The sequence below is a fragment of the Branchiostoma belcheri genome, unplaced genomic scaffold, assembly GCF_001625305.1.
Source record: "Branchiostoma belcheri isolate BF01 breed outbred unplaced genomic scaffold, Haploidv18h27 scaffold88, whole genome shotgun sequence".
NCBI classification, from domain to species: Eukaryota; Metazoa; Chordata; class Leptocardii; order Amphioxiformes; family Branchiostomatidae; genus Branchiostoma; species Branchiostoma belcheri.
Window position 1 is genome coordinate 515,792 of NW_017804553.1, and position 21,769 is coordinate 537,560.

The 21,769-nt window shown below is 44.8% G+C and overlaps 4 protein-coding genes across 4 annotated transcripts; 2 read left to right on the forward strand and 2 right to left on the reverse strand.

The window, feature by feature from the left end:
• The first annotated feature begins 149 nt into the window (after positions 1-149).
• On the forward strand, positions 150-6,989 carry LOC109487433. Its single transcript, XM_019791428.1, has 6 exons — positions 150-650; positions 1,215-1,377; positions 2,237-2,293; positions 3,605-3,639; positions 4,950-5,132; positions 5,866-6,989. Exons 1-6 carry the CDS (start codon positions 452-454, stop codon positions 6,081-6,083), a joined length of 855 nt encoding a protein of 284 aa, XP_019646987.1. The 5' UTR covers positions 150-451; the 3' UTR covers positions 6,084-6,989.
• Positions 6,990-7,060: 71 nt separating this feature from the next.
• LOC109487347 (protein-lysine N-methyltransferase N6AMT2-like) lies at positions 7,061-8,947 on the reverse strand. The gene is made up of 4 exons (XM_019791325.1): positions 8,769-8,947; positions 8,227-8,309; positions 7,555-7,835; positions 7,061-7,318 (listed from the first exon to the last, which is right to left on the reverse strand). The coding sequence occupies exons 1-4, from the start codon at positions 8,925-8,927 to the stop codon at positions 7,191-7,193; spliced, it is 651 nt and encodes a 216-aa protein (XP_019646884.1). The 5' UTR covers positions 8,928-8,947; the 3' UTR covers positions 7,061-7,190.
• An 816-nt stretch (positions 8,948-9,763) lies between these two features.
• Positions 9,764-16,079, forward strand: LOC109487440 (uncharacterized protein KIAA0895-like). The gene is made up of 7 exons (XM_019791435.1): positions 9,764-9,877; positions 11,115-11,455; positions 12,470-12,733; positions 13,238-13,388; positions 13,602-13,770; positions 14,115-14,285; positions 14,630-16,079. The coding sequence occupies exons 2-7, from the start codon at positions 11,310-11,312 to the stop codon at positions 15,031-15,033; spliced, it is 1,305 nt and encodes a 434-aa protein (XP_019646994.1). The 5' UTR covers positions 9,764-9,877; positions 11,115-11,309; the 3' UTR covers positions 15,034-16,079.
• Positions 16,080-16,451: 372 nt separating this feature from the next.
• On the reverse strand, positions 16,452-20,270 carry LOC109487316 (cholinesterase 1-like). The gene is made up of 6 exons (XM_019791295.1): positions 20,025-20,270; positions 19,481-19,689; positions 18,612-18,822; positions 17,438-18,282; positions 16,947-17,109; positions 16,452-16,541 (listed from the first exon to the last, which is right to left on the reverse strand). The coding sequence occupies exons 1-6, from the start codon at positions 20,268-20,270 to the stop codon at positions 16,452-16,454; spliced, it is 1,764 nt and encodes a 587-aa protein (XP_019646854.1).
• Between the last annotated feature and the right edge of the window lie 1,499 nt (positions 20,271-21,769).

Consider the following 21,769-nt stretch of genomic DNA (forward strand, 5'->3'; position numbering starts at 1 on the left):
TATAAAATCCATCGCCACAACTGAGTAAAAATTCAGTCACACAAAATTTCTTTCAATTCTGTATCAGTCTACACAGCCGTGGCCATTCGTTCTTTGCTGAACTAAGGCGAACGCGAAAATTGCGAGAACCGTTGTCGTAGACGCATGATGAAAGGTATAAAGTATACACATATACAAGTAGATCCCCTTTTATTGACAGACGTATATGTAGGCGTAACACTGTAGGCCTGGTGCCAGACAGGATACGATACGTGGCAATCTGATCCATAAACAGGTACCTGGGGAGGCCCGATCCAGAGGACGACAGAAAAAAGATCCAACGGACAAGGTTACGACGGTGAAAACTTCTACTCAACCTACTCAAGTTGTACCAGTGGCCTAAGGAGGGTCCCTGTGCCTACAGAACTTTCCCAGCGCGCCCCGACAGTCGGTAACCGTTCCTGACGCAGCGATGCCCCGTCTTGTGGTCGGTGTTCTCCTCCTGGTGGCCGCCGGACTGCTGAGTCTCCGCCCGGTCTCCGCAGACGAGGACCACGTAGAGGGCGAAGACCACGTAGAGGGCGAAGAGCACGTAGAGGGCGAAGAGCACGCAGAGGAAGAAGAGCATCACGAAGAGCACGGACACGAACACGCGGAGGAACACGCGCACGGTACGACTCCAACATCTAATCATCTCGGGGGTTTTGTCAGGGATTAAGTGGCTCTAGTTTTTGTAGATTGGTCACCGCGGGGGATTGTCATTTTAAATCATAAATCTAGGACACGTAATCCAAACTTTCTCCAGGTATCTGATGTCTAATCCTGGTAGGCTGATGTTTGACGCAGTAAAACATGTAAGGAAAGAAAACTGGAATACTGACGACGATGTAACATGATGACATGGTAATAGATTTGATCAACAAGGCGGGCGCCCACCGAAATGTTGTTCCGGGGGTCTGTATGGTAAAGCCTCACGACTGACCAGTTGTTAAGCTTTCAGTTCAAGGCCATTCGTTTTGTAACAGTACCGCGTAAGGTTTTTTTATTGACTGTTCCAGTTACTGATCCCTTGTCCTACCTAAATGCCCACCTGCAAATCCCCGTGTAGTAAGCTGTTTTTTCCATGACCGCATTAGCTTGTTTTGAACCTGAAAAGCTACGAGTTTCAGCTGAAATAACACGATAAAAAATAAACCATCACTGCACATAAAGTCATCTCCTTTTTCGCAATTTAGAATGTCCGGAGGGTTACGAAGAACACGAAGGGCACTGTTACTACTTCTCCACGGAGACGGAGACTTACTCCGGGGCCGCCGAGTTTTGCGAGGCGCAGGACGGACGTCTGGCCGCGCCCGACTGTCATGACGAACACGCTGCCGAGTTCTTCTACAGAACACAGTGAGTGGAGGTTAGGGTAAAGACATGAAGACGAGAAACATGGCTCTAGCTGAGATAAGAAATGATCACCTCTGACTCGATGATTACTAGCTGACGTAGCAGAAAATAGTATTTTATTTGTTGGCAGGGCCGTGTGATTCAGAGATGTAAATCCATATCTTGATCGAGATAACTTGATGTAATTTTTCGGTGAAAACTTAGAGAATTCTCCGCGATGTTGAACAGGAAAAGTAGCCTCCAGTTTTTCTGTGTGTTCGAGTGTGATATGCTGATATTAGGGTAAAGGAAATACTGTACCATTTACATGGGCATACATATGAAATCTTTGTTGTTTACCACCTTGTCACTGGAGTCCGGTCACACCACTTACTGTGCACCTATAAAAACACAACAAGTCATACATCATCATGACACAGTTCCACAGGTTACTACCGGTTAGCGCGCATTCGGCCGCCACACTGACCCGTACACGTGAGGTCATCTGGGCATTGTCAGAATGATATAGATGTATGCCAACACTAGACGCTGTTTGATTTTCGTTTTCTAGTTTGGGTTGCTTCTGATGGACATCTCTAGTCTCTGTGAGCTACATGTCAAATACGTGGCTAGCAGAACTTAAACCTCACCACTGGGTGATTTTACAGAACAGCGTTCCAAACATTTATTTTCCGATACAAGATGGTCTCAAAGATGATATGCATTAAAATGGTGACTAATGGGGGAAAAAGAAAACTTTTATAATAGTAAGATAGATTATATGCCAAGCGGAACATAAACAGGGGGTTTATTGATGTCATCGATGGTGAATCATTGCCAACTACCGATTCTATCAAACTCTACATCTTATTTCCTGACGTAGTGCCTGGATCAGTCCGGATACTGAGGAAGACTGCGGCAGCGGCCACACGCCAGCTGAGTTGAGTAACATTTTCTCGTTATATCTACATCAGAATGCTTGTTTTCCATTCTCCCAGTTATAGTTAGCATTTGATTTTGATAATAATTGCCAGGATAACATCATCGAAACACTCACAAATGTTGAATGGAGGGGGGTAAGATACGGTAATCGTGGTGTACAGTAATCTCCAAGCAGATCCCTTTCGGTGGCACAAAGACAGTATCAAATTGGCCAGGCAGTATCTATTAGCCAGAGAAGGTCGCCGGTCACCGTTGGTGTGGGTAGCGACAAAAAAAAAAGCGGCCATATATAAAAGCTAACGATCATTCCCCACAACCTCTGCTTGGAGAGTAGTGTACAGTACTCTCCAAGCAGAGGTTGTGGGGAATGATCGTTACATTTTTATATATGGCCGGGTTTTTTTGTCCTGATCCCCGTCGGTGGCCGCGGAGCTTCTCTGGCTAATGAATACAGCCTGGCCAATTTGATACTGTCTTTTTGCCACCGAGAGGGACCTGCTTGGAGATTAGTGTACAGCAGGTGTGTTTAAAATGCACTCGGTTCGCTGTGTGCGGCGGGCCCGGGGAATGTGTTCACGGCACCAGACGGTAGTGGTTGTTTTAATCGACCTGTTGTGGCTACAAACAGGCGTTGTTTGTGGATGCCAATAACTGCATGCATGCATGGACGAATGTATTGACGCTAACCAGGTGGAAAAACGTAAAAAAACATGAGTATATAAAATGCCCACGTACCGTTGGACAGGGACCGTGTATTCTCACGTCATTGCCTTCGACGAGTTTAATGGTATAAGGACATAAGGACGTCAGCTAGCTTCATTTACTCTCCAAGCGGAGGTTGATGGGGAAAGATCGTTACCTTTTTATAAATGGCCCATTTTATTGTCGCTACCCCCATCCCTGGGTGGCAAATGGACCCTCTCTGGCCAATGGATACTGTCTTTTTGCCACCCTGGGATCTGCTTGGAGATTAGCTTCATTAGCAAGATTACATGTTGGGCTTTTTTGCTTATGATATCCTTTTTTCCTGATTGTACATCTATACATATTCTGATCGTACCCAGTTTCTTGTAGTCTCCAGTACAACAGGCCAATAGAAGCCGAACGAAGCCCAACCAGAAAGGGTGCTATGAGGATTGCATGAGCCTCCCTTTTCAAAGCCGCACTGTCTGTCAGCAATGTCCTGTGTACTTTATTGATTTAGCTTTGAAGTCGGGAACAGAGAGACCCCGAACGGTTGATAGGATATATGGCAACTACATTTGGGGAAACAAACTCAGATTTTCTTCCTCTTGTTGTTCCTGTTTAGGACCCAGCTACCCTTCATCTGTGTCCACGCACCAAGTAAGTCATAAGGCTCTCATCCTACCCACAACTATTCTTACTGTAGTGTCTAGATCTTCTTAAGTGACATCCCTACTACTACTGTCAGTCAGTCTCAAGAGCAACCAACGAACGATAAATCTAAGGATGAATCCAGCAAGTATAAACATAGACATTTCCTTAGCCAATTGCAACTTAGCAGGCTTACGAGTTTAGTACTAGTGCCCGGCAGTTTTCCGATTGTATATCAATTCAGAAAAAAAAACAGCGCATAACAAGAAAAACAGGCCAATTCATGCATCAACTAAGGAGGTTGGTTACCTTTCTACTCGATTTCATCATCTTAGCCTCAGATGCACTACGTGCGGTATACTAGTAAACAAATCGACAGTCGGTACGCACTACATGTAGCGCACGTACTGACCAGGAGAGAGTTTGTGCTGGCAGTATTGACACCACAGGAGCGTGTCCGGGTGCGAGAAACCCCGCGACACCGGCGCACGGCTCCATCCGTGTCTTTGTTATGATAGGAGCGGCGGGGACCACAAACGTTACGGATATCAGTCGGCAAAGCTATTTGTAATGTGTCAATCAAACAAGTTACTAAACACAGGTTGAGTCAACATGTAAACAATGGGGAGCCCAACAGCGACGATGTCACTAACCCCAACAAATTAAACACGCACAGTGTTGTATAATGAAGATATAGATATTAAAGAACATCCTGTGTTGTAATATTAAACATGGGTTAGGCAATGGCCAAGATATGCTGTAGCAAAATGCCCAGACCGTCAACCACATGCGGCCTCTTTGAAACTTGAGCCTCGCACAGATATGGAGAAAACAACTGATGAACATCTATTGAATAAATCCACCGGCGGATAGTAGTGTGTCCTGTCTCCGATCAAGTGTAAGAAAATTTCTATTCTAAAGCCCACAAAATGGTGTCAGAAGTGGGATTGATCCAAGGTCTATAGCTAGCAACTGAAGACGTCCGCTTTATGTCTCCAAAGTACCTCGCTCGTCTGCTTTACTTCTAAGACCCCTTAAGATGTTGGGACCAAGGCGAACATCTTGCTTAGCTCCTGCTTCAGCTCTCCTGTAGACTACTCTGCTAAGTCATTGTTTCCTCCTTGTTTAGGATCATATCTTCTTAGAAGCAAGCCAGCAGCTACGTTCTTGAAGTAGGATGCCAATGCAAAATGAAGTCCACCTTATTCTCGATTATGCTGTGCTCATCATACATGTTTCTAAACATTTCCTCTTCGCTACATGTCGTTACACAGTCGTGGGTAGTGTTATCTAATTATGATGCATGTATGATGTCCCAGCATGTGACGAGCCGCCTGTCCAGCCGAACACCGTCAGGTCAGGCTGTGAGGAGCCGTACGACCAACAGGAGGCCTGCCACTACTCGTGCGGCCCGGGGTACCACCTGTACGAAGGGACCGCCTCTTCTGCTATGGCCACCTGTCTGGATGGCGAGTGGCACGGACCCTTCATGGTCTGCAATGGTACGTTCCACGCGATGTACATTACGCATTTACGATTACGCCACAAAAGCAATATCACCTATAGCACGTCAAAGTTCTACTGTATCTATTGAGTAAATGTATGCGCTGATTAGAATGTAGTTTTCGTTTCGGATCAAGCTCACAAAATGGTGTCAGAAGTGGGATTGGTCTTAGATCTCAAGACGTTCAAGTTGACAAGTTGCCCATTGCTGGTATTTGTGTGCCCTAAAAATGTGAATTCTACTCCTACCCAGCGGACTACCCGGAACTAGATCTGAAACTGTAGTTTCTGTTTTGCATTAAGCTCACAAAATGGTGTCAGAAGTGGGATTGGTCTTAGATCTCAAGACGTTCAAGTTGACAAGACGAACTGTTCAAGTTGACAGTTCTACTGTATCTATTGAGTATATGTATGCGCTGATTGGAATGTAGTTTCCGCTTTGCATTAAGCTCACAAAATGGTGTCAGAAGTGGGATAGGTCTTAGATCTCAAGATGTTCAAGTTGACAAGTCGCCCATTGCTGGTACATGTATTTGTGTGCCCTAAAAAATGTGAATTCTACTTCTACCCAGCGGACGGCCCGGAGCTAACTCTGAAACTGAAGTTTCTTATTAAGCTCACAAACTGGTGTCAGAAGTGGGATTGGTCTTAGATCTCAAGTTCAAGTTGACTAAGTCCAATCATTGCTGGTATTTGTGTGCCCTAAAAAATGTGAATTCTACTTCTACGCAGCAAACTGCCCGGAGCTGAATCTGAACCCGGGAGTCATGAAGAACGGCGAAAGCTGTGAAGCGCCCTACATCACCGGGGACATGTGCTCTTTCTCATGCGAGGACATGCAGCAACCAATCAGTGGCGACCACGACATGTCGTGTTTCGGGGGGGAATGGATCCATGCAGCCACAGATGAGTTAGGAGTACCCCTCGTCTGTAAGGACCACTTCGTTTGATGTTATACATGTATTAAGAAATGAGATAATCCTAGAGCTCCATTCGCATTCACCATTTTACTTATTCAGTTCATCGTAACACAACTGGGTTTCCCCTTTAACTTCAACCTATAATAAATAATTCCAAGTGGGCAAGTATATTATACAGAAGCAAGACCTTAAATCTTCTTGACTTTCACATTCTAAACTGCTCTTGACTAATGCGTCCCCTCTTACAGGTTCTTCTGACTTACTAAGAGTCTTGTTTCCTCCGTTTCAGGTCCTCCACCTGAGGAATAAGAAGAGCAGTGGCGAGACAGTCAGAATCTCATCTCCAGTGCAAAACGAGCACCACACCATCTGAACTGGCACACTGGTGCTCACAACATGTAGGAAAGTTTAGCCTCAACCGATGGATGTGCTGGTCAATTAATTGCAAACTAGTTGAATTTTGAAAAATGACCTGGAGTCATTTTGCAGAAGTTGTGGAAACGTTTTTGGTTATAAAAAGACGATTACCATCAACAGAATAAAGTGAATTGCAAGCCTTACACTTGTAAAACTACTCACTGTCTTGTGTTGAATTTAGTGTTTTTCATCTGTTCTTGTTTATATATATCGAAGGATATTCAAAGTTTATTTTATCTTCCTGTAGCATTCCAACAGTGTTGGAAACATTCAGATCACATTCAATGGAAAACCAAAGTGGGCCTGAGTAATTGCAATACACCCTGATTTTCTGAGAATGCAACAATATTAATTAAACCTTATACAATATAAACCTTATATATTACATCCTAACTATACAAACCAGCCCCGTACTGAAAATAAGAAGAAATTGGCCTCCCTACTTTTTGGTAGGTCACCCAAAAGACACCCTATTTTTTACACTCCCAACCCCTGCCATGCACACATGCCTCCTTTCAGTCTTATTATAAATACAAAAATGATGCAAGACAAAACTTAAATTCCTCAAAATTTGCACCTCAAAATGCAGAAAGTAGTGAGAGTGTAATAAATTTTTAAAAAGCCCCCATAAAAAGCTTACGCACCATGTGTCTTCACTGCGCATAGCATACTTATACCCAACAAAAAAATCCTAGCTAAAAGCCTGATACAAACACACTGCTAGCTCAGCCCAGTTTGGTAGTTGACATAACATCTGAACTCGTTGCAGAGGTTCCTTGTGTGTTGTGGTCTGAAAGTGCAGGGTTGGACTCCCAGAAGCCTCGAGGCCAGGTCTTTCATCTTCTCACCTGCAGAAACATAAGGTGGAGTTAACAGCACAGATCTACCGCATCTTGTAGATTTTATTAATAAAGATATCTACAATTGAGAACATAATGTTCCCAAAACGTAATCTCCTGAGAGTTACGGTTACAGACACATAACCTACTGTTTTAGCTGAAATCAATCACTCTCTAACGTCCTTTTAGTGATGAAAAAAAGAGTATTTTTGTTCCATTGACTCATATAACATCTGTGCACTGACCTGTACATAACATGATCTTCCCCTTAGTCAGGAACTTGACTGTTATTGCTGTTTTAGTCAGACAATCGTCTGACAAATACGGCGGGTCTGCCACAACAATGTCGAAGGACTTTTCCTCCAGTGGCTGTGAGAACTTCAGTGGACTGTTGAAGTCGTAGAACACGAAGTCTCCGCCGTAGATGTTGAAGCGCTGGTCGTACTCCAGGAGAACTGCCCTGCAGGTGTCAGGTTTCACCTCCCGCAGTCGCTTGTACAGCGTGGGGCAGCTCAGACAGGCAACGCTGCGGAGGAGAACAATGATGGAATGACAGAGTGAAATGGTAGTAGAGGTAGACTGGTAGTATTTGTATTTGTATTTGTATAGCCGGTATAACCAGCTTCACAGGCAGGCAGTGTGGCGGCAGCTGGCTACATACACCAAACAACTTGTTACATCTAACCCTTGGACATCTAACTCTAAACATTGTTTAAAGCTATCTAATGATAATGTAGTAATACATGTAGTACATGTATAAAGTATTTGATTATACTGGACATACTGCAGTTTATTTCTTCAACTCTCTCTCCAACCAACAAGGTTATGCCACTGTCAAGTGTGCCTGTACGTGAAGCTTCTATTTTAGACTGTACGTAGAGTGGTGTACAAATACATGTACATGTACGTCTTCTTACCTGCCGCCTGGACCAGCTACATCAAGAACCTCTCTGGTCAGAGCGTCAGCCGTGTCGTCTGAGTACCAGAACTGGCTCAGGTTCTGTAGGAAACAAGGAAAAAGCAATTTAGCGAATGAACAACCAGATATGTGTTTGTTCAAAATCCTACTTCATTTGTGTCAGTTATAGGTATATGGAGGCACAGACCCAAGACTGTATGACTGGGCATTCGATATCATTTGTGGTAGTACATAACAACTTTTACAAGGAGTCGGCACATGCTGGCCTTTTGCAGCATTTATGAGTCAGCACTGTACTGAGTTCTGGAATTCCATGGACCTTCGGCAGCCTGGTTGCCGTCCTCTATAGCTACTGCTGGCACCTTTCTGTTGATAGCTACCATGGCCTGGGTGCCATGGTAGCTGCCTGGCTCCCAGGCCAGAGCCTCAGTGGTGATCCTTTTTTTTTTTGAGAACAGGCAAAAATCAATGTGCACACAAATGTCATCCTTAAATTAAGTTAAAATTAAATCAGTGTGGCCTTTAGTAGCATCTCCCTACCCAGTCTTCCTCCAGCTCGACCTTCCCCACGTCCTGCTGCCGTATCGCCTCCTGCAGCTGCCTCTCTCTGTCGGCCTGCTCTGTGTAGAACTGCTGCAGCACCGCCAGAGTGTCTGCAGGCAGCTGGGGGACGTCATCATCACTGTCGCACTCCGACATGGCCGCAAGGTTTCAACAAGACCTAGGAAAAAAATGTTGTGTTTCCTGTTAATGAATGGTTTATTTAGTTCAAAACCAATGACACAAACTTTGCAGCCAAAACGGCTGAATTGCGTTACGACATTTGTTAATTGCAGTCCTGAAGAAATTAGGGTCGGTAGAATGGTAGGGATTATCTTTTTTCCCAACGCCCCCCACCCCCTTCTACCTAAGTAATTTAGGCGGTGCAACGTACTGGGTTTCTGTCTTTTTAGCGTCAAGCTATGTGTACTATAATGTAATTAAATGGCTTAATGTCAATACTACGTAGATATACAAACATACTCTGTTCTGATCGAGTGGAAAAGGTACTGATGTCCCACGTTGCGTTGTTTCAGCATGACCCGTACTGCAGTTTTTATTAATGTCGCAAGGCGGCCTATACAGAAGGGGTCACTGGAAGTGAACACTGCCCGATGGGTACATCTAAAACAACTAGACATATTTTACTTTAATACTTTGGTAGGTAATAAAAGATAGTTTTAAAAATGTAATCAAAATAATTCAAATATCAATACCGTGTTTACTACTGATAGACTTATCAATCTAACCATACTGATGAAAACTGGTTCAACAACCCCTACTACATTAATAGACTATTCTACACCGCAACGAACGCATAGATGGATGGAGGAATATCTAAAAGATTTTGATTTATATACTCTAAAAATATTCAAGATACAATGTAATAACTCTTTCTAATAATAAATATTGTTTTATCTTATATATTTAGCGTCCATTGACTTTGTTATTTTGTCTATCGTGTCCTTTGAGTTTCATTTTACGTTTGGCACCGCATGCCTAGAGACCCAGCTGTCCGTGGGAATGGCGTGCCTTTGTTGTTTGTTGTCAGGTGCCGCCAGGTGTCACTCAGGTTGGCGGCGACCTACACAGGCGGACCGGCAGGACAGGTAGGTCTCACAGGCTAGATAATTATCTGTCATGGCACATCACAATTTTCTTTTTGAGTGCAGACGCGAGCAAGGGAAAGATAACTTAAATGTTTGTTTGTTTCAATGTTTGTTCAAAATGTTTGCCTGTGTTTTGTTGACATAGTTAGCAGGTAACGTTACTAGTAATGTAAAAGTTTGACAGGTGACGCCGGTAGTTTAAAGTGTGCTCTCTCTCCCGTCATATGTACACAAACAGAAATATGGGAAAGAATTGCTTACAATCTACAGGCGTGCATTATTAATATAGAAATCAAACCTAGAACTAGAACATTTGTCTGAAATTTATATGTCCTCGTTTTTTGATGGCAGGAACTTATTTCAACTGGCAACTTTAAAGCCTTATCTGGTACCACGTTTCTGTTTACAAGGCGGTAGTTTCAGTGAGGCAAGTTTACACATCTGACGTGTTTACTAGTCTGAATGTTCGTACTATAGATATACAAGAAAGGTGCAACAAAAATCCAATATCAAAGATCAAGGGGTGTGTTGTGAAAACCTGCGGTCTGTATATACCCAAACACATCACGATATGACCCCCTGTATCGACCGCTTCTGTGGCTGTTATTTAGAGAGTAAACCTCGCTGCAAACTTTCACACACAGGAGTTATTGTTCCAGTGTTGTGATATCTATGAAAGGGCTTGAAGCTCCGCTGACTTCTGTATTTGTGTAGGCAAGGCCAGTGTGAATAACATGCCAATTGTCGGCCTAATCAACATTGACAGAATGGTTATTACAGTTATTACCACTGTGATTATGAAAGATCGCATCAATTATGTATGAGCAAGTACTTATGGTAAGTGTCATGTGATAGAAATGCCTATTAGTATTTTCATACTGAAATACACATCAAGAGCAATTATGCTAAATGAAGGGAGGTAGTGGCAGGTGGCAATCTACGATTTCTTGATCAAAATGGGTCCTAATGCAGTTGCTTTTTTCCTCACTGTTCATTTCCTTCTATTTGCTACTCACAACTAGCCTCTATCAGGCTTTGGGAGGCGGCTGGATAGAGTAGAAATTGGCCAAATAGACTAAGATAACATGCTGAAGGAGTTGGTCTGCTAGAGTGTACATTTTGCCATACTGGGTGCCTTTCCAGTGGCCTCCTGAAGCCTGGTAGAGGCTAAATCACATCATCTCCCTGTTCCCACGTGTAAAATGACTTAACAGCATTCTTTTCTGTTTGAATCCAGGTACCAGACAGGAATGGAAACAGAACACACAGTAATGCTCACAACATTCCGGAGCAAATTGTAATGGCTCTCCTGGGATTGGTTACCTGGTAACACTAACTACAACAACTGGCAGTGGGAAGAAAGTACAAGAACTGCCAAAGCTGCTGCTTGTAGTACTGGGCACATGGACGCCCGTCCTGTTTGTGTGTTGGGATGACGCCAAGAGGAAACCGTGAGACCGTGGGCATCACAGAGGTTCGGACGCTGGAGACTGCGCCCATACACAGCCGACCCATCCTGGCACCCATCAACACAGAAGAACAGAAACACAGGTTCCTGCATCATGGACACTTACCACAGTGAGTGCAGATCTTCATATGATGTGTTACATCAAGGAGTTATAGGGGGAGACCTTCTGGTTACATTCAGTCAAACCTGCCCAAGAAGACTAGTCGTCGGACTGATAAAACCTGGTCAATGAAATGGATAGGTGGTCACTATAGACAGGATTATTACCGTTTGTATCAATGGGGAATATCATCTACTAGTAAAGGACCATGAAAAAGGGAGGTTATATTGGCCAGGTGGTTGTTATTTACAGGTGTTCGCTTGTACATGTGTTGTTGACTATTGATACTAGTATTTTGACATATCAAGGGAGCGCACATATTAGATATAAATTCATTTTTATGAATGGGAAATGTTTCCTTTTAATACCTGATACTGTTTTATTACCTCCACTTGATGTTTCTGGTATTTCTGGAAGCTTTCAGGGGGAAACTGAAGTTGTTTCTCTTTGTTGTCTTCTTTGAATGTCCTTGACAAAAATAGAATGAAGTCAGTGTGCTGAAGGTAATACTATTGTTGTAATAGTACCAAAAATTGTTCACATGGTCATGAGAATGTTGTGTGCAGCAGGGATAAAGTCTGCTGCTGTATTGAGTCAGAACAAAGGTATTAGGCACAAGGTCATCCGAACAAGGTCACATTGATTGATCACATTAGGATTACCTGGGAGTTTGGACTGGGCTGTAGGACTAACAACTGGGTAATATTAGACCAAGGAGGTCTATTATATATAATCCTTTACCTGTGGAGTCTAAGCCTTCCCACTGCATTGGTTACACTTACAGGGCTCAAGCAGTAGCCTAGTAGTGAGGATTCTAGGAAGAAGTTTAAAAAGATTTGTTCTATTGTTTGTGTTGTAAAATAGACTATTCCTGCTGGGGGTAATGTTACATGGTTTGTCTGAACAGGATTTATTAATTTATCTGTCTGAGAACAAAGAGAAGTAAGTGAATAGTTTAATGTCATACATTCTTTCATTTTAACAAAGTTTAGATAAATAATATTCTCCTGTTGTCTACTCCCAGGTTTCACCTGCGCGGTTCAGAGGAGCGTGTTCAGGGGGCCATGAGGACAAAAGTGGCGCAGATCAAGTTTGACCACTTCCCGGAGGCAAAGAAAATCCTGGAGCTCGTCCGACAGAAGTTTGGTGACGATGACAGACTGGTGGAGGCAGCGTTTGGGCCGCTGATTGACCAGAGAGAGGCGACACACGTCGTGAGTCAGTACCTGCTGGAACATGGAGTGGACGGGATGCTGAAAGTCCTGTGGAGCGGAGATCTCAACTGCAGGTGGGGAACCTTATGAAGTGTTTTATGTTAAGCAGTTTATGTAGTCAGTCACAGAGCAGATAGTTTGTTCTTACATGGGCTGCAAGTTTCTGGACAGAGTTCCGTTTTTACACACTTCCTTGTTTTTTTTAAACACACTTCCTTGTTGTTTTTAAAAACACACTTCCTTGTTTTTTTTTAAACACACTTCCTTGTTATGTTTGCCTTCGAATTGTTTTTGCTCAGTTTCTTCTTCTCCAAACACATTAGGTCAATGACCTGGACCAAAGAGCTGTCACCATGGTAACTGAGCTGTAGCTGACAGCCCCACACACCCTGTGGTGTCAGGCTACATAATGTTGCAAGTTGCAGTTAGAGGGGCTACGAATGGTTTGAGTAATAGATAGAGCAGTAGTTTTTTTAGGCTGAGACCATGTGAAGAGAAACATTAAAAAAATATACTTTTGCTTTGCAAATGTTACCTTTCTAGTTTTAAGTATGTTTCTCATTCCTGTGTATGTGCAGTGGTCGGATGCAGTGGAGAGGTCCTGCGCAGAAGTACAACCGTCCTGAGCTGCGGAGGTACTCCTTGTGGCTGCAGAACACCGCAGAGAACATGTACCTCCGACAGCACGGCATCAAGTGTCTCATCGACCACGAGGTCGGCACGCACTTCGTATCCTTCGTGAAGGAAAACATATTGTTTTTGCTCTGTTTCTTCTTCCTCTTCTTCTTCCTCTTATCCAGATCTTCCTATCCAAACAAATAAAGTCAATGACCTGAACCAGATGTCTGTCACCATGGTAACTAGTGTTGGGTTACATCATGTTGCAATTCTATAGCAGGAGGGATTTAGACTGTACAAAACCTTCCTTAACCCCACCATCAGTTCCGTATGCTGAACGATGGTTTCCAGCCCTGGTACTCCAACCGTGACGGGTTCGGGCTGCGGTCCTGCCGATCGTGGGAGGCTGTTGCTATCGAGGAGGGTCTGGCTACAGTCAACACCATGCTGCAGGCCAAAGTTAAATACCTCTGGGTACCCGCACTGCTATACTGTGAGTATTGGGACTGGTCTTCATATAGATTATTCTCTGGGTGATCTGGTTTTTATCTTGTGCCCTGCCCTTAAATAATTAATATGTAATACCACACAACTAGGTTATTTATCAGAAGACACATCTGCACTTGCATTGATATATAAGGTATGTCCATGGGTAATTCTTAGTTGTGAACACCTCAAACAATGCATTACATCAAAATAGGAGGTATTGTCTTCAAATTTAAAGAAATACAAACATAAAACGTCATATCAAACAGACCCCTTGCTTCAGGCTGGAGATCTTATAAAAAGTCAACTATAAATTAGTGTAATCTGAAGGAAGTGTTGCTTCAATCCTAGATGCGTCCTGTATGTCCACGGAGATGACCTTCAGTGACCTTTTCCACCATCTTGAGACGTTCATCAAGGACGTTCACCAGCGCTGGAAGATTGTGCTGAGAATCAAGTGCGGTCTGCCTGACCCAGCTAAGGACTTGGGAGGATGTGGGAAAGACCAGGCTTACTTTGCAGGTGGGTGCATGGGTCTGTCTAGGTGTTCTTTTCTATTCTCGTTCCCGCCCTAAAACTGACACATTTTTAAAAGCATGTTACTGAAGCATGTATTTCCTAGGGATTTAACTGTTGCTGCCTTAGTAGGTTTGTTCAAGTTTACCATGTTTTTAATGTGGTGGTCGTAGGGCACCCAGCAGAATTACCATAGTGTCATGCACATCTCTTGGTTTGGTTTTCTTTTAATGCCTCTTGCATACTCATTTACACCTGAGCGAAATGAGGAAAGTTGTGTTAAGTGCCATCTTTTAAGATGATGTAAGTTCCTTCCATATGATAAGCACAGTTGATGTTGTGCTTCACAGGTGCTGTGGAAATCCTGAGGAATCTGGAAACCATCGACTTCCACCTGCTGTACTCAGGAAAGGTCTGCATTGACGAGCTTCCCCGCATCAGGCGCTTGGCTCGGCGCGACTGCATCAAACTGCCACACTTCTTACTAGACCAGGAGGCGTACAGGAAGAAGCTACGGCAAATGGCTGCTATAAACAATATCGACAGTCTGCACAAGAAAAATGAGACCAAGAAGACTACCTCTGTGCCCAAACAACGAGCAGGAAACATGACAAGAAAGTTCAGCGTCTCTGTACCAAACTTACCAAAGTACGCTCCTGCGGCTGAGGCGCCCAAGAAAAGCCTGTTGAATCGGAGGAAGGTTTCTCCCAATGTTGTGACATATAGTAGGAAATATCAGTATGTTTCAGGGTGAACTTGGTACATGCATGTATGTATAAAGAGTTAGTGGAAAATGTCAGTATTGTGTAGCTTGTTATGTTGAACATGGCTCAACTGAAAGGTGGACTCTAAAATATGTGCCATGTAGCAGAAGTGTGATGTTGGGAAACAGATTGGTAAAAAGATTTTTGTCGTGTCCAACCATATTTATTCATCATAGAATGAGCTTGGTAAAATTCTTGGTTTTACCCCTTAGCCTATTGTTATAACATATCAAAATCAAACATTCCCATTGGTTATACCTTTGATTTTTGAACCATCAGCCAAATAGAACACTTACCTCAGAAATTGGGCACAATCATAAGATGTGAGACATGACATATTGACAGACATGTTGTACTATGATGTAACATCCTACATTGTTTTTCTTTCTCATACTCTTGCCATGTAAAGTCATATTTTTCTTATCTTTGATGTACCAGGTTTTAGCCACAGTTTGTATCAGTGACCTCATGAGGACACTTTTAACCTGTAAAAAACGTAAATGTGTGATCCTTGGAGCTTTTTATTTGTACAGAAAGATTCCTCAGTTTATGCTGATAAAATTGCTATTTTTCAAAAGATTCTTAAAGTCTATATTATACCTTTGGTCAGGACATGTTGCTTTTATACAACTATTTATGATTATGTTTTATACCTTTTTGTGCAATTTAAAGGGTGTTGCTGCTATTTTGCCTAAGCTAATGTTCATGACTATTTGGCACTATGATTTACCCTAAGAAGCAGTGCCATTTTAAAGCCGTTTGTAGTGTTGTCCCATTCTAAATGGGTAGTGAGTGTGTGAAAGGTGCCGTATTTTGCCCGAAAATCATGACAAACAAGTTGTACCTCCAGAGTAGATTGTTGATGACAATTGTATTTATAAGACTGTACAAAATGTACACCATTTTACAGATCTTGTACCATCATCAAATGTATTTGTGAGTATGGAACATTCCTAGGTGAGAACATATTTGTACATCATTCCATTGACGAAAGTTTTGTATCATGACAACTGCTGCTGTTGCAGAACTTGATTGAATGTGCATCTAAGATGTAAAACATGTTTTTGTATTGTCTTCACACAAAATGTGTTGTTTGTTGTCTTCATTTTGTCAGAGGTTGGTTGATATCTCACTCACTCACTCACTCACTCACTCTCACTCACTCACTCACTCACTCACTCACTCACTCACTCACTCACTCACTCACTCACTCACTCACTCACTCACTCACTCACTCACCACCCACCCACCCACTCACTCACTCGCTCGCTCGCTCGCTCGCTCACTCACTCACTCACTCACTCACTCACTCACTGTCCAGTAGTGTGTGACCTGACTGCGGCTGTAAAGCACGAAGCATGGTCGTGATGAAAATGATTTATCTATTGGCCAATAAAACTGGCTAGATTTATGAAGAGAGCCAGCGCCAGACTTTGTCCCCATGGTGATGCCGATCTGGATGCTGCAGCTGCCTGGCACTGTTCGGGATTTCCCGTAACTGAAAACCACAATCAAGAAAAGATGTAAATAAAAGACAAACCACATATGTCAAGAATATATCCACTGACTTGCAGCGTATGCTTCGACATTGGAACTGCGTCTATTTTTACAAATGGTTGATTCAGTCTTTTCGAAATCCGGCAAGCTACCTCCATATATTGCTGTTGCATGAAGACTTACTAAAATTGGCAAAACACAGTTGACAAATCTCTGGAAATATAAAGAGATGCTCGTTTGAGCCTTTGAGGTGTTGCCTTTGAGACGTGAAAATAACTCTCCAATGTGTCCCGTCATGTACACACACACACACACACATACAAACAGCACACAGACACACACACACACACATACACACACACACACACACACACGCGCGCGCGCGCGCGCGCGCGCGCGCGCGCACACCTGTCGTGTTGAGGAGATCTGGCACGAAGTTCTCCCACAGGGCACACTCCCTGGCCTTCTGCCCGGTCACCATGCGGGGCGCGCCCGTGTCCAACATCAGGTAGCCTCGGCTGGACTCCGTGTAGGGGCTCCACACTGTCTCCGTGTCGTTGTTGGGGTTTCTATTGAAATAGATGGCAGGTGTTCATTCACAGAAGGAAAACATATTGTTTTTGCTCTGTTTCTTCTTGTTCTTCTTCTCCAAACAAATAAGGTCAATGACCAGGACCAGACGTCTGTCACCATGGTGACTGGTGTTGGGTTACATAATACTTATTATTGCAAGAGGGGCTGCATCGTCGTCATACATTTGAGAATAAACTGTATTTTGTGAAGCTGGGCCATGTGAAGCTAAACATAATGCATTAGCTTTGCAAATGTTACTAGTTTCTTACGCTGCATTTTGTAGACACCAATTGCAAGGATTGAGATTGAAATAGTGACAGTTACCCTGTTCTGGCAAAGTTAGCCCAATATCGCATCATCCTACGGGACAGGTCGGCCTCCTCGGCGGTGTACCCCAGGGCAGCATTCAGGGGCCTCCCGAACGCGAACTGTATTTCCGCGGAGTGGATCACGCCCGTCCAGTCGGGAGTAGTGAGAGAGTTAGAGGGCCGATGGGCAAACTCGTACACGTACGCCGCGGTCCCGGCTCGGGTGTGGGCGCGCGCCGTGCTGAAGGCCGGGCATCGGTACATCTGATCCGTCATGGCCGCGTCCAGGGCGTCTCGGTACATGTTCCCGTCCTCCGGACGTAACCAGTCGGTGTACTGGAAGGCGACTGCCTCCACAGCCAGCTCGTTAGTAAGACCGTTAAGCCCAGCCAACGCCTTGATGTTCTGTATGAACTGGTCCCTGTCGATACTGTTCTCCGAGCCTACAATGTACCCCGGAACTCGGAAGATCAAGAGAAACAGCATACCCTCATTCGCATTGCTGCCTAGTAAAATGTCCGTATGTTTGAACTGCCCATCACTAAGGGCCTTTTCGGGTTTTTCTGGGATGAAGCTCCCATCGATGACCGGATAGATGGGCGGGTAGCCGGCCACAAGGCTCTCGGCGTCCTGTTCTCTCAGGCAGGCCATCATGGCTGTCGGTCCTTGCTCAGTGGGGCATCCCAGGCTCCCTGCCAGGGCCTTGGTGTTGTCGTGCATGTCGTCTGTGGAGTAGAGCTGCAGCATGCGTACAGCCGTTCCACTCTGCATGATGGCGCGGTTAAACGCGTCCCTGCTCTGCGGAGACAGCAGGTGCACGGCGGCGCTCATCCCGCCCGCGCTCTCCCCGAAGATGGTGACCTACAAAGAAAGACAAAGACAAACTGGAAAGGGTACAGAATCAAGCAAGATTCTGCCTGAACAACTATTAAAGGGGTGCTAGTGTCACGGAGGTGAAAAGAAACCTACACTGGGTGTCACTGGAGGACAGACAAAAATGTAGCCTGGTTACCAAACCTATTATATCTCCCGAGTCAATTTGCGGAGAGGCTGTAGGACTCGGGACAATGTTTAGAGTTAGATGTTCAAAGGGTAGGTGTAAGAAGTCGTTCGGTGTAATGCGCCGCGTGCCTGCGAAGCTGGCGTGTTACGCCCAAGGGCAGTTATACTGGCTATACAGATACAGATACCTTGTCTGGGTCGCCTCCGAACGACGCGACGTTGTCCTGCAGCCACTGCAGCGCCAGGAGCTGGTCCGTCAGCCCCATGTTTCCTGGCGCGTCCTCCGTCCCGGCGTAGGCGAACCCCAGCGTGCTGAGCCGGTAGTTCACGCTCACCACCAGGACTCCCTCTGTGGCGGCGAGGTACCGGCCGTCGTACCCGTCAGCGACAGACGTACCACTGCGAACAAAGTTAGCAAACGTTAGCACAACGCGTAGTGTCTGTTTAAACCGCTGTATCTGTGTTTATCAACCAGTTCTACCATTTCGGAAGTAATAACTCGTTCGGGATGTCACGGTACAGACCTTAAGACTTCACGAATATCATGGAAGATAGAGACGCCTGGAGAAACAAAGTGGTCTTGGGCAAGAAATTGCAGCCCGACAACACGATGATTAAGGTTTTGACTGCTTTTATGGCTTTACGCCTATATGAAGAGCAAATGTATATGAAATACATGTCTCGTCGATGAAGGTTAGACATCCAGGTAATAAGATACGCCAAAAAGCAGTTACTCGAGCAACTGGATATGATTTTGGAACGTCAGACGTTTCAGCTAGTATCCACTAGCTTTCATCAGTGACTGACTTAGCCAGAGGAAAAAGCAGGTTTACAAACTGTTCATTGATATGCAAATAAAATGAAGACAATTTTTTGGATGTCAAAAAGGGAACAAAAGTCAGACGAGTTAAGACAAGTTTATGCTAAGTCAGGAATCCAAAATCATATCCAGTTGCTTGAGTAACTGCTTATTGGCGTGAATTACATGTCTGTCTATCTAAATTTTGTAGATGTGCTTCTGCTGAAGTTGAAGCAATGGATCTCATCAGTAACGCACCTACTGAATCCTCCGCCGTGGAACCAGACCATGACGGCGGCCGCGGTGGGGGCGGGGGACGGCTGCCACACGTTCAGGTACAGACAGTCCTCGCTCAGCGGCGTGTTCACCTGCAGGTCCGGCAGGAGTCCGCCGGTCCTGTCGGCGGCCTGGATGCAGGCGTTTGGTTTCCTAGAGGCAGTGATTAGAAGCAACAATAACATGAAATACTAATAGTAACTACTTCTTTTACAAGGTACATACACACCGACCTCCCTCCGTATCGGTAGACGATAGGCTTGGTATATGTAATTCTTCTTGATCTTGAAAAGTTACTGTGAAACACACCTCTGTTATGGGTAAGACGCACAGGGGGTTGCATGCTATGAATTTATTAGCTGTCTAGAAAACGCCATGCCTTGGTGACCACCAAGCAACAGCGTTATGGCGTAACGGTTGGTATCTGTTCATATTGTTTTGTTGTGACCTTTACTTAGCCCAGTGTGGTAAAAATGTGCAATAAAGGTCGTCCTTAATTCATTTGCGTTTGGATGACGGGTCTGACCTGGTCGCGTTGCAGTCTCTCGGCCCGCCGGAAGCGCCGGTCCCCCACGGGCGGGTGAGCGAACGGGATCCCCAGGAAGGCGTTGACCGTCGTCCCGTCCACGTCCTGCTCCAGCCCGGCCACCCTCCCCGCCGGGGCCGTCACGTCAGCCGCCGCCTGGACAGCTACAGGGCCGAACACGGCGGTAAACACCGCGGGTAGGAACCACAGGGACATGGCGCTCGTCTGGTACATTCCTGTAGCCATTATGTAAAAAGGGGATTAAAGTGATCAGAAATGTCTTATTCTTGGTAAATCTGGATTCAGATCCCTTGCCCTAACAGGTAGCCTTTACCAGGCTTCAGGAGGCGGCTGGAGAGAGTAGAAATTGGCCAAATGGAGAGATAACATGCCAGGAGAGTTTGTCTGCTGGGAGAGAACATTTTGCCGCACCCGTGTTCTCTCCCAGCAGACAAACTCTCCTGGCATGCTTATCTCTCTATTTGGCCGATTTCTAGTCTTCCCAGCCGTCTCCCGAAGCCTGGTAGAAGCTACCTAACAGGGGCATGGCGCTCGTCTGGAACATACCTGTAGTCGTTCTGTAAAACGGGAGAAAATTGATCAGAAATATCTTATTCTTGGTTATTCTGTATTCAGATCCCTCCGCCAAGAAAACAACAAGGCTTGATCAGTTCAAAGGGCATTGAGAATCCGCTGACTTTTGAGTGTATTTAACCTTTTACCTTTACACACACAGAGAGACGGTAAATGGTCACACCTAGACCTAAGGGCAACACAGTATCCTTAGATCGATCCCGGTGCTTCTTTGAAATAAGACGTTTTGTCAGAGTAAGAAACGTTACTATTGTCCCGAACATTTTGAGCATTTGATTTTGGACATAACCAATAGTGTTACTTGCTCAGGCTAAGCTGTGTTTTAACGTTTACCAACCCCCTTCTATGGGCGATGTTATGCTGTAGCTACAGGGTACCAACATTATTTGCAACATTTTCGTCTGAGATTTGCCCCTCAAGCAGAATATGTGACAGATAACAAAGCTTTCGGCTTACCTGAATCTTTATGGACGATCTGCCAGTGCCCTCGACCCTTCAGTGTCTGCAAGCCTTTATTTGCCTTGCGGTGATGTTGTGAAGATAGCCTTGACCCGTACATTACTTAGTATACAGACCAGCGACCAATAGTAGCTCGCTAGGACTTTAAGTGACCATTAGGTCAAACAGTTCAAGACAAACGAGACCTGTTGCCGCCAAGTTTCTAACCCCTCTCTAAAGTAACTTTAAAGCCTCGGCCACACACATCGCACGATGCACCAGCTCTATTATTACACGGTTTCCTCCTAATGCACGACGCGACGTGCGGCATAGCCTGGGTGCCATCCCCTACCGCGAGTCAGCGATAATTCCTCGGCCCGGGAAAGCCACACGCCCCGCCGACCCTGATTTGCACACTGGCTCTAATTTAATATCTCCTCGCGTGAAAGATATTGGGTTTGGGGCAGCCTGGGGTTGGGCGGCGGATACAGTAGCGGACACAAAAAAATCTATCGCTTTATGAACGCTAGCGTCTGGCACCCAGGCTACGTGCGGCACGATCGTCATAGAAAACCCTCGAGCCATCTTGGTGCGTCTGACGACGTGTGTGCCCGAGGATCGGTGCGCTAAGATGCACATGTGGACAACTATAAAAAAAATCACCGTGACGCCGAATTCGGTCCCTGACATTTTAATGACTTAATTTGCCAGTC

Excerpts from the sequence above, each read along its gene's own strand:
- LOC109487433 (XM_019791428.1), top strand. The coding sequence starts at position 452 with ATGCCCCGTCTTGTGGTCGGTGTTCTCCTCCTGGTGGCCGCCGGACTG. Across the intron at positions 1,378-2,236 it reads GAGTTCTTCTACAGAACACA|TGCCTGGATCAGTCCGGATA; the intron begins GTGAGTGGAGGT and ends TTCCTGACGTAG. Across the intron at positions 2,294-3,604 it reads AGCGGCCACACGCCAGCTGA|GACCCAGCTACCCTTCATCT; the intron begins GTTGAGTAACAT and ends GTTCCTGTTTAG.
- LOC109487347 (XM_019791325.1), bottom strand. The coding sequence starts at position 8,927 with ATGTCGGAGTGCGACAGTGATGATGACGTCCCCCAGCTGCCTGCAGAC. Across the intron at positions 8,310-8,768 it reads TCGAGCTGGAGGAAGACTGG|AACCTGAGCCAGTTCTGGTA; the intron begins GTAGGGAGATGC and ends TGTTTCCTACAG. Across the intron at positions 7,319-7,554 it reads GAAGATCATGTTATGTACAG|GTGAGAAGATGAAAGACCTG; the intron begins GTCAGTGCACAG and ends ATGTTTCTGCAG.
- LOC109487440 (XM_019791435.1), top strand. The coding sequence starts at position 11,310 with ATGACGCCAAGAGGAAACCGTGAGACCGTGGGCATCACAGAGGTTCGG. Across the intron at positions 13,389-13,601 it reads ACGAGGTCGGCACGCACTTC|TTCCGTATGCTGAACGATGG; the intron begins GTATCCTTCGTG and ends CCCCACCATCAG. Across the intron at positions 13,771-14,114 it reads GGTACCCGCACTGCTATACT|ATGCGTCCTGTATGTCCACG; the intron begins GTGAGTATTGGG and ends CTTCAATCCTAG.
- LOC109487316 (XM_019791295.1), bottom strand. The coding sequence starts at position 20,270 with ATGGCTACAGGAATGTACCAGACGAGCGCCATGTCCCTGTGGTTCCTA. Across the intron at positions 18,823-19,480 it reads CACGGCGGAGGATTCAGTAG|TGGTACGTCTGTCGCTGACG; the intron begins GTGCGTTACTGA and ends CTTTGTTCGCAG. Across the intron at positions 16,542-16,946 it reads ATCTCCTCAACACGACAGGT|TTACGGGAAATCCCGAACAG; the intron begins GTGCGCGCGCGC and ends TGTGGTTTTCAG.